We start from the raw sequence: 17,622 nt of genomic DNA on the forward strand, positions 1-17,622 counted from the left end.
GGAAAAGTTTGAAGGAAATACCAGTCATTTTTATTTTCCTTCAAGCTGTCTTCATTTACTGGTTCTAATGATGTTGTCTATACATCATGCAGAGTTCCAAAACACTAAATGTGATGCTGTATTTAAGATAAAATAAGCATGTAACCATTTAGAGTAGGTCTGACCACTGAGGGGAGTCCTGACTGAAGGGTTTATTTCCTTCCCTTATGATAAGAGATCTCGGTCGCTTCTTGGGAACTCTGCACCCTTTATGACGATGATGATGCATAAAATAACCAGCCCATTTCCCCCAACAAGAGAATCCAGACAAAGGAAGAGAAGCTTGTCAATGGCAGCGATAGGGTGATTTGGAGGATGGGTAGATCCAATAGAGCAGTCCATCTGCCACACTGAGGCTCAGGAGAGCGGTTTAACAAAGTGATAGTGCGAGACAGAGTGTCCTCCATGCGCATAAGGTCACTTCTGCAAGGTCTGAGGTTTAACAGTGCATTCAAGCCATACATTCTATTCATATGTTTTGGTATCAAACCCACAATCTTGAGTTTGCTAGTGTAACTGGTCCTACTTGTATCCACTCAGAGCTGGATTTGAACCAGAGTCAACCCGATGTGGGAAACAGATGTGCTAACAAGTCGCTAGGTCTGGAAATGAGGTTTACAAGTACACCTCTTTCTACTTGGACGCCATTATTCTCACAGCCTCTTTAGCCTCCCATGCTGGTTGATGATGGTTTCAATCCCACTCGGAGAGGTGTGAGTGATACCAGTTACACTGGTACCCTGCTGTACAGGGATCCATAGGTCAGCAGGGACCTTCAAATTTTGTTATGCCAACTGACCAAACAAAGCATTGCTGTTAAATATACTACCATTCAGATTCCACATTTAGGAAATAAATAAAGGAAAGGTTTAAAGAAAATACCGCTAAGAAAAGGCTGGTTACGGTAGTAGCAGGTGGGCAGAGGTCCGACTCTCTCTAGCCTGTGGTTCATCATCCTGGAGAAGTGACCCGTGTGTCTCAAGCTGCCCACCGTCAGGCTGTACAGATACACTGGCTCCACAAAATGACTGAGTAGCGCCCCCTGCAGCCCGAGCACATTCCACCTGTAGAGAGTGCAGAGGGGTTAGGAAAGGTGTAGTCTTGTCCCAGACTTATGAATATGGCTTGAAGTGTAGTTGCCAATATTCTGTCCATGAACAGACAATTTAAGGTTTGGTCACATTAGCAAAATTTCATAGGCAAAGAAAGGTCCACTGTCTATTTTCAGTTGTGTGGCGATGAGTAAATCGCAGCTTTGTGTGTTAATCTCACAGATTTCTGTTGGTCAGCATGATGAAATCTACAGTATCTTTCACCCTTACGCTAAATTCCTAGATTCCTATGAAAATGACTTCATTTTTCCTGCAAACATTTGCAAACCGTGTGCAAATAAAAATATTTGTAAATGTGACCCAACCTCTGAACAGGAAGACTCCTTTTGATCCACAGCCACATATGGCTACATAAATTTGTGATTTATAGCGACTACATCTTCAAAAGTGCTGTTTGTATTGACGCGATTCTCGCAACCAATGGGGACCCTGTAATCACGTTAAGACAGCCAATCAGATTGAAGCTTGTGATTTCAGTCAAATTTTTTTTTTTCAGATGGCCTGTGAATGGTCCAGAGACAATATGTTTTAAAAGTTAAGATGGACAAACAGATAGATATTGCATTTGATCTCAGGCTAAATTCTAAATGTAAAATTTCCCCAGACAGAATAAATGTTTTGTTTTTGACCTTAGACCATAAGCTAACGTATTTACGAAAAGCGCAATCATTTACAAAAATGTATCTGCTAATGTTTACATCATTGTTCTTTTGCTTAATTAATGTCTCTTTATCATGCTGGTAATGATTGCAGGTACCTCTCTCTTCTCTCTCTCTCTCTGTACATCCCTGTTCGTGACTAATAAGCCATTATAGTTTTTGCTTTCCCAAGCAGTCAATTAACAGACTGCTCTTCAAGAGCTGCCGCCCAGTGTCTCAAATATGGATCCATTTACCCGAACAACAATCTGCTTGTGGAATCTCCTGCTTATCCAGACAAAATTAGTTTTTATTCTCTCTCTTCCTCTCTCAGATTCTACCAAAACAGAAGCGATTTGGCCTTGCAATATTAATTTACCCAAGAGGCAACACTGTGAATTAGAAACATCTTTTAATTCTCTTCCAAGAACAGCCATCTGGCTGCTGTAGAAACGTAACGGGGCAACCCCCCCCCCCCCCCTTTCCCAGCCCCCCCTCCAGTGCTGTAAAACGGCAGGCCATTAAAATAATGTGTTCATCTACATAAAACTCAAATAGAATATGACGGATCATATTCACAGGCTTGGCATTTATGGCTTCAATTATAGCACTCATCAACTTAATTAAACATCCACTCCACTCAATCAGCTCGGCATCCCTTACTGTCGAACAATAACAACACCTATCTATCATAACTCCGCAGAAGTAGGAAGCTCCCTGTATCAGGTCCAGGCTCCGAAATAAACCGGGGGAATAATGCCGCCTCAACTTAAAAACCATTATTATACGTAAATTATGACCAATACCTCGTCATCATTTTATGCAATATTTTATTGTATTGTTTAATATATATCATTATATTCTATTTTATAATTATATTCTATTTTCATTTTTCTGCTAAGTATCTTATTTGTTTATTCATTAAATTGGTAACATTTTACAATAAGTCAATTTCTTAACAATAATTAACTCCTTTAGTTAACATGAACTACAAACCAGATTCCAAAAAAGTTGGGACACTGTACCAATTGTGAATAAAAACAATGCAATGATGTGGAATTTTCAAATGTCAATATTTTATTCAGAATACAACATAGCTGACATATCAAATCTCAAAAAAGTTGGGACAAGGCCATATTAACCACTGTGTGGCATCCCCTCTTCTTTTTATAACAGACTGCAAACGTCTGGGGACTGAGGAGACAAGTGTCTCAAGTTTAGGAATAGGAATGTTGCCCCATTCTTGTCTAATACAGTCTTCTAGTTGCTCAACTGTCTTAGGTCTTCTTTGTCACATCTTCCTCTTTATGATGCACCAAATGTTTTCTATGGGTGAAAGATCTGGACTGCAGGTTGGTCATTTCAGTACCTGGATCCTTCTTCTACACAGCCATGATATTGTAATTGATGCAGTATGTGGTCTGGCATTGTCATGTTGGAAAATGCAAGGTCTTCCCTGAAAGAGACGACGTCTGGATGGGAGCATATGTTGTTCTAGAACTTGGATATACCTTTCAGCATTGATGGTGCTCATCTTTCCAGATGTGTAAGCTGCCCATGCCACACACTCATGCAACCCCAAACCATTAGAGATACAGGCTTCTGAACTGAGCGCTGATAACAACTTGGCTTGTCCTTGTCCTCTTTAGTCCGGATGAAATGGTGTCAGTTTTCCAAAAAGATCTTCAAATTTTGATTCTTCTGACCACAGAACAGTTTTCCACTTTGCCACAGTCCATTTTAAATGAGCCTTGGCCCAGAGAAACACATGCGCTTCTGGATCATGTCTAGATATGGCTTCTTTTTTTTACCTATAGAGCTTTAGTCGGCAATGGCAAATGGCACGGTGGATTGTGTTCACAGACAATGTTTTCTGGAAGTATTTCTGAGCCCATGTAGCGATTTCCATAATTACACTATCATTCCTGTATGTGATGCAGTGCCGTCTAAAGGCCGAAGCTCATGGGCATCCAGTATGGTTTTCCGTCCCTGGACCCTACGCACAGAGATTGTTCCAGATTCTCTGAATCTTTGGATGATATTATGCACTGTAGATGATGATAACTTCAAACTCTTTGCAACTGTTCTCTGAGAAACTCCTTTCTGACATTGCCCCACTATTTTTTGCTGCAGCATTGGGGGAATTGGTGATCCTCTGCCCATCTTGACTTCTGAGAGACACTGAGAGGCTCTTTTTATACCCAATCATGTTGCCAAATTGGTCCTCCAGCTGTTCACTTAACTTTTCCGACTTCTTATTGCTACCGATCCCAACTTTTTTGGAATGTGCAGCTCTCATGATGAGCTCCAAAATGAGCCAATATTTGGCATGACATTTCAACATTTGATATTTTATCTATATTCTATAGTGAATAAAATATTTTTTATAAGTTTATAAGATTTGTAAATTATTCCATTCCTTTTTTACTCACAGTTTGTACAGTGTCCCAACTTTTTTGGAATCGTGTTTGTAAGAACGAAAAACATTTTTAAAGCATTTATTTAATCAGCATTTACTTAAATCAGCAATATATTATTAAAATCAAAAGCTATATCTGTTAATTTTATCATGAACTTACAATGAATGGTTGTATTTTTATGAATTAATGATAATAAAGATTAATAAATACTGTAACAAAGAAATTGCACACTGCACATTAATGCAGTAATTAATGATTACTGCTGGGATGTTATTGTAAAGTGTTACTAGTTTATTTTATATTCTCCATATTTCTAATATTTAGGGTATTACTTACTAAATGTAGTACGTTATTGATTCCAAATGACATGCCAAAAATTTTAGTTATTAACAATCCATTACATTACACATTTTAGGTATTATAATAAGACTACCTTTTTATTCCTTTTGACCTAACTCATTTATCACATTGATTTAAATAGGATATTCTTCTTCCATATTCATATAAAAATGCAAAAAATATTTGCAGAAAATATATTCCATTCATTGTTATCAACAGCATGAAGTGCATTAAACTTTACATTACGTCAAGGTTTCCCAAACCGGGGTTTGTAAATGAACTGCAGTGAGTTTAACGAAAAGCTAATAATTAATAAAATCATAAAAATGGAAAATGAAAAAGAATAGTTTTAAAATAACAATTTTCAAATGAAATCTAATAAAAGATACTTTTTTTTTTGGTAAGCATTTTATTTTGTTTGTCTGCATGTCATGTGAACATTAACCAACCTCAGAGAACTGTGAACATGCAAGTGTGATACTTAATTATTATATTAGATTATAGTCGTTCAGATGAAAAGAAATATATGTAGTGTATGTAAATAATAAATAATGTGAATTTGTGCATTTTAATGTGTTTAGAAGACAAAAGCCTTCAGAAGACATAGTAATACATTGCTATATATATACTGAGTGATAATGCAAATAAAAATGTATGTTCATCAGTAGTTGATGCAATGTTGAAACACTTCTGAAATGAACCTGACACAATGATTGTAAATCTAGTGCAGACATCTCACTAATGACTGCTCTTAAAACTGGAAGACTTCATGAAAATTAGTAGTAGGCTATTTTAGAAAGGAACATTTGAAAGATGAAACAGTGGAATGCGGGAGAATCAATATATTATGAATAATGTATTGCTATTGTGTGAATAACGGAGGAGGATGGTGGACGATGTGATCCGAGCTGTGAGATGACATGTTGTTGTGTCTCGCAGGTTTCAAAAGGGACAAGTTATTAAAAGAAAGAAAAGGAGGATTAAGAGTCTCCAACGATAACTTGCAGTGCTACATTTGCTACAAGTGCAAGCATTTCAGTGTCCATATATTCATTGCTGTTCACCTTACTCCCAAAAATAAGTTGACACAATATTTACAGTATGTTACACAGCATTTTAAATCATGGCTGGTGAGGGCGTTTTTGAATGAAGTAATTCAGACGACGTGTAATATTTAGTTACTACCCATCTGTGTGTGTGTGTGTCTGTGTATAAAAATAAATATATTTATTTGCTGGAAGCAAAATACAGATTTTTATATATATATATATATATATATATATATATATATATATATATATATATATAAACATAATAATGTAAAAGTAACATAAAAGATGAATGCAAAATACAGATTCAAGAAAATGATTTTTTGCAATGTAATTGCAGTGAGGTCCCATTATCACAGAATAGGTTTCCTGTGGCAGCGGAGGAGCGCGGGAGGGTGAGACGGAGGATAATGATGTGAGGTCAGGGAAATGATGAAGGGATGAAAAACAAGAGTGTGACTAAGGATGAAAAACAGGGCGAGCTGGTTGAGGGCAGTGCAGATGAATGGAGTTGGTCTATGAGGGACTGTAAGGACTCTAAACCTCTTTTCCAGCCTGCTCTTGATGGTGACCTTGATCAACAGCCCTTCTGAGTTGTGGGCTCAACAAAAGAGCAGGATAACTCAATGGGATATAAAATGGAAAAGGAGTGGAACACTCTGGATGCTCTATTTGGTCTTTTTCTGTGTGTTTTTTTGTTATTTTTGTAAGTAATTATTTTAACCCTGCACGATGACCTAGCGAGATAGAATCAGACCCATGTGGTCCTGGCCGATGCAGTCTGATTGGTCAAATGAATGGCTCAGGGGAGAGCGCTTCACCTCAGTGTGACTCTGTGTCGCTGTGTCCAGCCTAACATACACACATCACATGCAGGGCTGGGTGATTTCATGCTTGAAAAGATACTGGTAGGAATTGAAACATGAGTTTTCTGTCTGTTATAAATGTGTAAAATGCTCCTGGTTGGTAGGGGAAAGCAAATAAAGAGCAGCTTGCTAAAAAAAAAAAAAAAGCCCTTTAGTTATTGAACTGAGTATCTGCTAAGCCACACCCTCTTAGATACTGTTGCTATGCTCCGAGAAGCATTCATACTATTGTGAAGCAGAAAAAAAAACATGCAGATTACACTGCAAAAAAGGAAGAAGAAATTAAATACTGCATATAAAAAATATATTTTTTTAAATGTTACATTTATAAAAAAAAAAAAAAAAAAAAACCTGCAATGTAACAGTTAAAGGGGGGGGGGGGGTGAAATGCTCGTTTTCACTCAATATCATGTTAATCTTGAGTACCTATAGAGTAGTACTGCATCCTTCATAACTCCAAAAAGTCTTTAGTTTTATTATATTCATAAGAGAAAGATAGTCTGTACCGATTTTTCCAGGAAAAACAGGACCGACTGGAGGCGTGACGTGTGGGCGGAGCTAAAGAATCACGAGCGCGAGTAGGCTTTTGCGTTGAGAGCATGTGGAAGCTGTGACATTACCCAGAGCCGTTGAAAAACATATTTAACGGCTCTGACATTGCCTTGAGGAAAAAACCATCATCCAAAATAAACCATGGTTTACAGTCAGATTCAGCGTATATTTATGATCCAGAATCAGATCCCGAGGCTGAAACTGAACGAAAGCAACAGCAGCAACGACTCGCTCCGAGCGGGGCTCGAACCCGGGTCTCTGGCATGGGAGGGGATGCACTAACAAGGAGGCAAAGATATTTGAAGCAGTTTTACTCACCGCCTGCGGTTCCAACACACGATCGTGACCCTTTTCGTTGGGATTGCATCATTCTTAAGAAATAAATGATACCCTGTCCAAATCCGTCATCAAACTGGGCTTTGTTTGTAAAACAAGCATCTTCGAAATGCAGGGAACAAACACAAACACTTGCACAACTCCGTTGATGCTCTGTAAAAATAAACTCCATCCACTGGTCCGTTAATGCTGTTTTTTCTTTGGTAATCTGTGCAGGGTTGTCTTGCCCTGGCAACCAAAAACACACTTCTTTTGTGACATTTCGCGACGCTCTCGCTCTGATCAGTGAAGTCTGTTGTGCTCTCAGTGCTCTGCTATACAGGAGCGTGCACTCTTCCGGCAGAAGTGCGTCAGGACCCATATAAGGAAATTCGGCTCCATCTAACGTCACACAGAGCCATACTCGAAAAAAACTTTCCGAAACTTGTGACAAACCGGAAGGAGTATTTTGGGAACAAAAATACTCCTTCAAACGTACAACTTAATTTTTGAAACTTTGTCCATGTTTAGCATGGGAATCCAACTCTTTAACAGTGTAAAACAACTCAGTATGCATGAAATAGCATTTCACCCCCCCTTTAACTATTAAAACCCTGAACAACTAATACTGCATGATACAGTTACAGCATGGTAGTTTTTGTTGTATTGCCTTTAATTTAGGCTAAATAAATAAATCAATATATAACACAGTATTGCAATAATGAGAATCTAATGAAAATTACTAGAGAGAATATTAGTAATGACTAAATAAATGTAAAAAAAAAAATTGAATTTAAGGGAATAGTGTAGCTACTTATTGTCATGAAAATTATGCAAGAAAGTGAACAAATAAAAAAAAAAAAAATCTGAATGGCTCTAAAACCAACTTTGCAAATGCAAAACACAATTTCTTATTTTAATCATTTTAGTCTAAATGACATTTTGAGAATATAAACTCCATATTAACCTTAAAACCATCGTAGACTTAATTTCTGTTTACATGTCTGTAACAGTGTCAGAAACATTCACTATCACACTTCTCAGGTTTGAAAACTCACATAAACAAACAGAGCCAGCTGATGTGGTAATTAAATCAAGAATATGGCAGCCAGCTCAGATCCAGCTACAGTGTGTGTGTGTGTGTGTGCGTGTGCGTGTGTGTGTGTGTGCATGCGTGCGTGTGTGTGCGTGTGTGTGTGTGTGCGTGTGTGATTCACATGTTCATCCAGGGTGTGGACTGAGTGTGACAGAAGTGAGAAAGTGACATGATGTCTGAAACTGAATTAAATCACACTCTCAAGACCAAATGCCTCGGCCTTAAGATCATGTAGAATAAGACTTCATTAAAATATGACTAAACGTCTCAGGAGAGAAACAGAAATAATGAATGATGAAACTACTCCCTTAATAATATTCCCTACTAATTGTACAGTTCTCACAGTTTTCTGTATATATACACACATACATACACAGGTATGCATTTCAAAAAAGTTAACTAATTCATACACATTAGATCCATGAATGTGAATTTAGAAATAATATCAATTTTGATTTCAAGTTAACTTAAAAACATCCCTGCTACTAAAAACACAAACAAATCTGCAGTCTTAGATATATAACGCATACAGAGTGCCCATGAGAACACAGATTACCACGGTGCCGTGTCCCGTACAGAAGGTCATTATTTCAGGATTATCAATCAAAGCACAGTGTCGTCATAAGACAATAATTATGATCATCCCAGTCCCGAACACCAGCGGTTTGGACATCGCCCTTCTTCAAGGCAAATGTCATGCCAACCTTTATAATGGCGTATAAAAGTCACCCTATTTAAACGACGCTATCTCGTCCTCATAAAAACCAATCCTGTGATAAAGGTAAAACTTAAGTCAGTAAACCGTCCAGCACTTCACAAATCACTCTTCAGGGATAGTCAGTCCTCTTTCTTGAGCTTGAGAAAAAAACACAAAAGAACCGTGGTTTTGATACTGACCTGGAAATCTTGTCTGTGCATGACATGGTGATGAGACGTTCTCCTTGAAGGACTCCGTCCCACGTCTGGACGGGACCGGTGCTCTTCACGGGCAGCGTACCCTCCCCTGATTCAATCTTTGTCCGAAGATGGCTGTGAAACTTCTTTACCAAGTGTCTGTTGCTGTGCACTGAAGAAAATCCGAAAAATATAAAAAGTGTTTACATGATGCTCAATCTATTCATTTATGAAATGTATTATTTTATCAAATTTTTTTTTTAAATGAATAGTTACATTTAAATTAAAAATTAAATAATAAATACAAATTTAATAAATTTAATTTAAATGAATAGTTCACCCCGATTTTTATGCATTTATTTATTTGTTCTGGAGAAAGCAATATTAATGTATAGTAGGACTCATCTGACTAATATGCAGCTTTTGGCTTCACACGACATTAACTTATGGACTGGAGTGCTGTGGATAACTTTTGTGATGTTTTTATCAGTTGTTTGGACTCTCATTCTGACGGCACCCATTCACTGCAGCGCATCCACTGATGAGACAATGATGCAATGCTACATTTCTCCAAATCTCAAACAAACCTTTCAATATCTTGGATGGCTTGAGGGTGAGCTCAGTTTCATCTAACTATAGACCAGTTTGGTTTTTGCAAACAGTGAAGTTTTTTTGTGGGCGGAGCCTATCTGGTGGCAGAAAATGACAATGGAATAAGAGAATAAAGACGTAATTGAGATTATATTTTTTTTCAAGTTGTCATTCTCTCCTTTCCCTTCGGCTCAGAATCATGAGTTTATAATCTCACACATCTGGCTCTTTTTTTTATTATTATTATTATTTTTTTTTACAGAATTGACAAACTTAGTGTAGTTGAGTTAAATTAAGTTATTAAATTAAGTCCGAACTGTGAGATAAACTGTGACCTCTACTCGAAATTGATCTATTCCTTTAATGTTATAATATAGTTCTTATAAATGGCGAAAAATTATAAAATGTATAAAGCTAAAACAAAATAATAATACTAATAATCATGATTTGTTTAACCATTATGGTTCTGTTTAAACTCACTACCATTTATGAATATATGACTTAGTTCAGTGTGATTTATATTTTACCCGTTCCACACATGTATGGCTTCAATGTTGTTTCAAAGTTTGAAAGCTACAAATAACTGAACTGGACTAGACTGCAGTCACAAGTATTTAAGGTGCAAGGAAAATGTTTCCCCACATGACATTTATAATCATTAAATTGTTTTATTTTTTTCCTTTAAAACAGAATAAGTTTGGATTAAGTTTTAATCCTCCAGAAACCAAAGAACTTGACACATATAGTATGTACCATCTGAACACTTTACATACAGAATACAGAAGCAAGCAGAAGAGATGATACAGACGAGTGAAGACTCTTACAGTCGGAGGTGATTTCATACGGCGAGTTGACGCGGGCGTCCCCGCAGGGCGACGTACTGATGTACATGTGGAAGAGGACGTTCTCTCGGAGTCTCAAACAGGAATCTCTGTGCCGTACGAAGATCGATTGCTCCCAGTCCTCTTTCCTTTTGCTTCAGAGTGATCGCAGGCCGCAGGCGGGAAGAGAGAACAGAGAAGGGAGACATGAGAAACAACCCCGTCTGAAAGCGTTCGCCGCTCACATTCCCGGCTAATAATGGGCCGAGGACACAAAGGAGACAAATATTGGCCTCCCCGCGACCAAGGCTAGCTCCATCACTGTCACATTCCCCTCTCGCCGCGCTCTTTCTCTCTCCGGTACACAATCTCAAATCATTACTCTGTCAGACCAAGGCGAATATAAATGTCGGAGACAAGAGCGAGCTGTAATTCTTTAACCCAGATGATCTGTAGCTAGTCAGCTGTCGGGAGGACACGGCGTTTCCTGCAGACTTTTACACATATCAGCACGATTTGGCATCTTACAAAAGACGTTCAGGAATAGTGCACGAGGTGAACTGTGCACGGGGAACGCATTACATACGCAAACATCATCATCGCTAATTTCCACCTAAGCTGTGCTAATTACGCAAACGACCTGCGATGTCAAGGATGGATCCAGATCAGTCTACTGAGGAAGGTGCTGTGCTATTTTATTTGCCGGACTTAATTATTTGTCTTCCAAACTCCAGACTCGGGCACATTTAGCGGCAGATAATGCAGTCTGGGAAGACGCATATGCAAATATGACATTACAGGCTTTTCTAAGCAGCAATCTGCTTCATCGAGGAAGACATTTAGAGTGTTTGCTGCCGCACAGTGATACCTCCAACACCAGACCAGACTCAAATGATAATGTGCTTTCTCTGAGAACGAAGAATTAACCCTTTGGAACGTACATTCTGCTCCTTTGTTGGGTGCGAAATGTGCTTCTCTGAGAAAATGTGTTGATTGCTTAAAGCTCTAAGGGAGTTTTTCAGATACAATATGAATATGGCTTTGATTAAAGCAGAAGGTAATTTCAACTCGGTGTGAAAAAAATGAGCAAATATCTTGTTTACAGTAATGCACTTACTATGGAAGTTACTGTAAGACCCAAATAAGAAAAATAATAATAATTGTGACTATATATCTAACAATTATGACTATTTCTTGTTATTGGGACTTTATATCTTCTAACTGGGACTTTACATCTCACAATGTGGCTTTTGCTACAATGTTATTATATATATTGCACAATTGTGACAATTATAGAGTGGTTGTGTACACACACTGCCACACACATTTCAGTTCAAACTGCTTAATTTAATTAATCAACCAGAATATTCCTTTAATGTGTTTTGGGCAAATGTAATGCATATCATAATAAATCACTTCATTCGTGCATCTATACATCATGCTCTTTTCTTGCATGCAGTTATTCTTTTTTAAAGCTGTTTCTTCTCCATGCATCAAAATATTGCAATTAACACAGTGAAAGCTACTGCATTGTGTGTGTGTGTGTGTTGGGTTTATTCATTCATTTACCTGAGGTGTAGCTCTAGTTGGGAGTACAGGAACCGCAGCAGGGCTCGTCTGGTGGTGATTTCAGCGTGACAGTCGTTGACCGCCAGACCCTGGTCACTGATATACTCTCCATTAATGCATTTAGTGCCGGTCGATAGCGCCACCACTTGGGCCTGTCTGAGATCCAGACCTGATGAGCATAAACACAAACACTTATGATGGCTTTCGAATATTGGATCCGACAGCAAACATTTGCCCGTTCACACCAACGCACGATAATGTTCTGTTTATTATAAGCGCACACTACAGTATTGTCATCTGACACTTTAACTGCTCAAGTGAGTTACAGAAGGATGGATTCTGGTTGGCTGTCAATGTTTTTATTAAATCGTTCTGAAAGTGATTCTGTTTAGATTGTTATGGTGTAAACTTCCAGAATTTGAATGATTATTAAAGCATATTTATTATTATCATTCTTGGTGTGAACAGGCCTAGTGCTGTCCTAAATTTAACATGTGAAGAACCATTAGCCAATCATAACAGAGGTCACATTTACGTACAGGTGTCTTGAAGGTAAACTATATATAAAATAATAATAATAATAATAAAAGAATACATTTGAAAATAAAATACAATTGATTGAAGCAATTTTTACAAGGAAAAGCCACTCTTTTTACGTTAACTTAATGTATAATTTAATGAGATTGCCATTTCTTTGTAATTATTTCTGAAATTAAGAAGCAATTTCTGAGAGAAAATTAATTATATGACAGGCACTAGAGACTTAAAGAAATTCAGGATGCATTAAACAAATCAAAAGTGATAGTAAAAAAATTTATAATGTTACCAAGGATTTCCATTTCAAATAAATGCTGTTCTTTTAAACTTTTATTTATTAAAGAAAAAAATAATAATTCAACAGCACAACTACTACTTCTAATAATAAAGATTCTGCATCAAATCAGTATGATTTCTGAAGGATCTTTTCATACTGAAGACTGGAGTAATGACGCTCAAAATCAGCTTTGCATCACAGAAATAAACAAATATAAACAAATAAATAAATTCAAATTGAAAGCAGTTATTGTAAACTGTTGGTTTTGTTTAGTTTCAGAGTGCTCCTGTTTAGTTAATCTTGGTTGATTTAGATCACCTGTTCCTGGTTTTTCATATCCTCATCACCTGTCTGCCTCTCATTCTGTTCTCCTTTGTCCTTGATCAATGTTACTTGAGTGGTTGAAGTGTGTTTAAGGTCATTTAAAGACTTCTTTCTTTTAACTTCTTCTTTGTGCACAGTTCCTAAAACTATGTACAGTACCACACTTTTTTTTTTTTACTGTATTTATATTGGCCAAGCATTTGACATCTGCATTTCTATACTTGCATCAAGGCTAAAGGAACCGAGATCAGTGAAAAAAGTATAATGTAATACAAAATGTTAAGAATGTCTGGTGGAAGAAAAATACAAAAATTGGCATATATAAAAAAGCAGCATGCACAAGGTTTTTATCAAGACAGATACAACTATAAATTCGTCTGTAGTCCACAATAATAGCTGTTCTTTGCTGATGTTCTTTACACAAGGATGAGTAACTCCTAACTCACTGTGGCTGTGCTGGTCATCAGTGCACAAAGCTTTTCTGTGACATTTTCATCAGCCACAGCAAGATTAAACCCACAACCCCGGCACAAAGCACCTCCACCTGCCACGTCTCACAGCTGCTCGGCCATGATCCGGCCCCGGCAGGAGCACACAGGCTTCTCTGGGATTTCTGCCCTGACAACAGCTCAAGCGTGCGAGTGGATGTCTCAGCATAAAGCTCTGTGTGCTGGAAAAAAATATATATCTCCCCATCGCTTCAAAAATGTAGTGTTCACTGCCTCATGTAGAGGGACAGGCTAGAGGCAACATATGAGCTTTTATCAGTCGGGGCCCAGACAGAATTGCACGCCGTGGCCCGACCGCCACCAGCACGGCTCGCTGGCAATAACAATAATAAAAAACTAATATTGAGGTGGGGTTAAAGGCATAGCCTTGGAAATCCATTCTTCCACCTTTCACTGCTTGCTGAACCGAGAGAGAGAAGGAGAAATAGATGAATGTGAATCAGAAAAAGAGAGACTGGGTCTAAAAAGAACCATAAGTCCAATCATACTTATTGAAAGAGGTTTACTGGACGTTCTAACTGTGAAACTCTAAATGTATTCATATAAACTGAGTTTAAAAGGTTATTTCATTCATAAACTGATATTTTGTCAAACATTTATTCAACCTCATGTCATTCCAAGGACGTATGTCTTAATTTGTTCTGGAAAACAAACAAAAAAAGACAGAAATTTAGCAGAGTGTTCATGTTGCACTAGGGGATGAAAAAGAAAGAAAGAAAGAAAAAGAAAGAAAGCATCCATATATATTAGGGGTGTAGCGGTAAGTGTAATTGTACTGGACCGTTTCGGTACAGGGCTTTCAGTACGGTGCACGTGTGTACCGAATGACCGAATGCAATATTTTGTGAGTGGAACCTATACATTTTCGTGTTTCCAAACGAACATATTAAGTGGCGGAAGTCTCTGCGTTCGGCGCAAATCCCGCCCTGCAGCTGATTCTAAGGCCGGTGATACACTGGCTGCATGGCGTGCGTTTCTGTGTCTTTAAACACCAGAATCGTTCCTGACGCGGTGCTGGCGCGCTGCTGCTACTGTAGGTGACATAGAGGGAGACTGCCGACAGACCAGGAGCTTGTCTTCACCACAACAAATCTATACTTCATGTTGAGCATAAATATAAAGTCTACTGATAAAGGACACCGTCAACAGTATTGGCGGCAAAATAGACTATGTTTGACAGGTGCAATATGCCAGTGTGTCAAAGGCATCACGCGAGTGTGAACATCACTACAACTAGGAAAAAAAACTATTGTAATTCAAACGCAGCTGCCATCGGCATTTAAACAGACCTTTGCTCTTAATTCCCATCGGTCCAACGCAATAACGAAATCGGAGCAGGTCACTTTGGAAAAGTTATATATTTTGTTAAAATATGAGCAGGTCTACAAGCTGGGATTGATAATACTGCACTGTAATCATAGTTTTTTTTTTTTCATAATATTTTATTATATGATATTGGTTTGAGACTGAGAGTATTTTATTTAGTGGAGAACTTTGCAGCAGTATTTTATTTCCTGTTTTTTTTTATTTTATATACTTTTTAATAAAATATATTTAAAAAAAGTGTAAACAAATTGTTAAAAAAAGTTTATAGTAATAAACAACCTGCAGTTTAATGTTTGCATTTCTTGCTCTTACTGTACCGAAAAATGAACCGAACCATGACTTTAACACCGAGGTACGTACCGAACCGTGATTTTTGTGTACTTTGTGAATTTATTTATTATTATTATTTTTTTTATCATTGCACCACAATGTCTTATCATGACAACATGTTAAATTATCTGCTATTTTAAGAGACTTATTGGCCTTTTTGATGTCACTTCCTGTTTTTCTAAATTCAAATTATATTATTATTATTATTACTATTATATATGCAAATTCAAAAGCTTGTAATCAGATTCTTTAAGAAGTTAATTCAGCAAAGATGCATTTAACTGATCAGAAGTGACAGAAAACTATTATAAAATATTTATAAAGGAATAAATGTTGTTCTTTTAAACTTTTTTTTGTCAGAATATACAATACAATTAAATATTAATAAAAGTAAAAGTTTCAACACTGATAACAATCAGACATTATTGAGCAGCAAATCAGCATATTACTTTGATTTCTGAATGATCATGTGACACTGAGGACTGGAAAATTCAGCTTTGCATCACAGGAAAACGTTACATGATATTTTATTATTAACAAAATATAAAAATGTGTGCTTTATTTGTCTTTTTTCACATTGCAATGACGTTTTTAAGGAAAAACGTGTCATTTAGATTGTTCCAAATATCCCCCTTCTGACAGAATTTACATTTGTGTGAGAACACATTCCTAATAAATCAATTATTAATAAATAAATATATATTTTTGACAATAATGGCAGCATTATTGTTGCATGTAACATGTAGAGTGGGAAAAGAGATTCCTGGTCCTCCAGAAAACAATAAATCCTTGAGGAAAGCAACGCAGCTGCCCAGCACAAACCCATCACGGTGAGTTATGGTCTTCTTTTCACACACTATTATATGAACTCAAACATCTCCAATGTTCCTCTGAAGACAAATGCCAGCTGGTTCTGCTTCAGTCTCCACCTGCCTTACCTGATCTATCCCAGCATGCATCGGTACAGTGCACAGCAGGGACCCGGCGTGCCCAGGTTTTGTGTTCAGGCATCTTTATTCAACAATCCCCAAAGCCAAAAACACTTTAGAAAAAAAAAGTAAGTTAAAAGGCCCAACCACCTCCCACTCCCAGCCTGTTCTCTCCATGCTGTTCCATTTAATGATAGTTTAGATCAATCTGGTGATGGCAGAGAGAAAGAAAAGAGAGTGCGTAGTCTTTTCTCTCTGAATTTGTTGTAAAGGCTCTTCTCTCGGTGTGAGGGGTGATAAGGCCTGTGGGCACTGCTGCTTTTAGAAGAGCAATACTCATCAACATCTCTGAGAAAGCCCATCGTGCCAGTGAGGTGGGTACAAAAGCAAACACCCTGGATGTGAACATGACCGCCGTTCTCTTTACCCTGCAGCAGACCGCTGTGTAAAGAACAGGAAAGAGAACATCACAGTATCAAAGCAAATGTGTGCACTACAGGAACTCACAGCACACTATACGTGCTTTTAATTATTGTCTTTAAAAATAGTTCACAAAAAGATCTGGAGAATGTAGCATTGGATCACTTCAATAAATCAATAAATGCTCTGCAGTGAATGGGTGCCGTCAGAATGAGAGTCCAAACAGCTGATAAAAACATCACAATAATCCACACCACTCTAGTTCATCAGTGAGTGTCTTTTCAAGCGAAAAGCTGCAAGTTTGTAAGAAACAAATCCATGCATAAGACATTTTTGACATTACTGGAGGAAGTGTTATGGATTATGGACTTATATTTTGGCCAGAAGTGACAGTTTAGACAGGTAAAAACATCTTAAACAGGAATTGGTTTATTAAAAAATAAAGCTTTTCAATTCACCAGACATTAACTGATGGACTGGAGTGCTGTGGATTATTGTGGTGTTTTTATCAGCTGTTTGGACTCTCATTCTGACGGCACCCATTCACTGCAGAGCATTTATTGATGAACAAGTGATCTAATGCTACATTCTCCAAATCTGATTAGGAAACAAACTCATCTACATCTTGGATGAACTAATGGTGATTACATTTACATTTTCATTTTGTAA

At 37.5% G+C, this 17,622-nt stretch overlaps 1 protein-coding gene across 1 annotated transcript in view; it reads right to left on the reverse strand.

Moving 5' to 3' along the window:
- The window catches only part of LOC127946253 (double-stranded RNA-specific editase B2-like), a 188,658-nt gene that overhangs the window by 7,457 nt on the left and 163,579 nt on the right, over positions 1-17,622 (reverse strand). The window contains exons 5-8 of the mRNA XM_052542708.1: positions 12,302-12,470; positions 10,736-10,887; positions 9,324-9,492; positions 922-1,103 (exon numbers count right to left, since the gene is read on the reverse strand). Coding sequence (XP_052398668.1) covers positions 922-1,103; positions 9,324-9,492; positions 10,736-10,887; positions 12,302-12,470 — 672 coding nt within the window. The remainder of the gene's footprint in view (positions 1-921; positions 1,104-9,323; positions 9,493-10,735; positions 10,888-12,301; positions 12,471-17,622) is intronic.

Source organism: Carassius gibelio, chromosome A24 (assembly GCF_023724105.1).
Source record: "Carassius gibelio isolate Cgi1373 ecotype wild population from Czech Republic chromosome A24, carGib1.2-hapl.c, whole genome shotgun sequence".
Classification (NCBI taxonomy): domain Eukaryota; kingdom Metazoa; phylum Chordata; class Actinopteri; order Cypriniformes; family Cyprinidae; genus Carassius; species Carassius gibelio.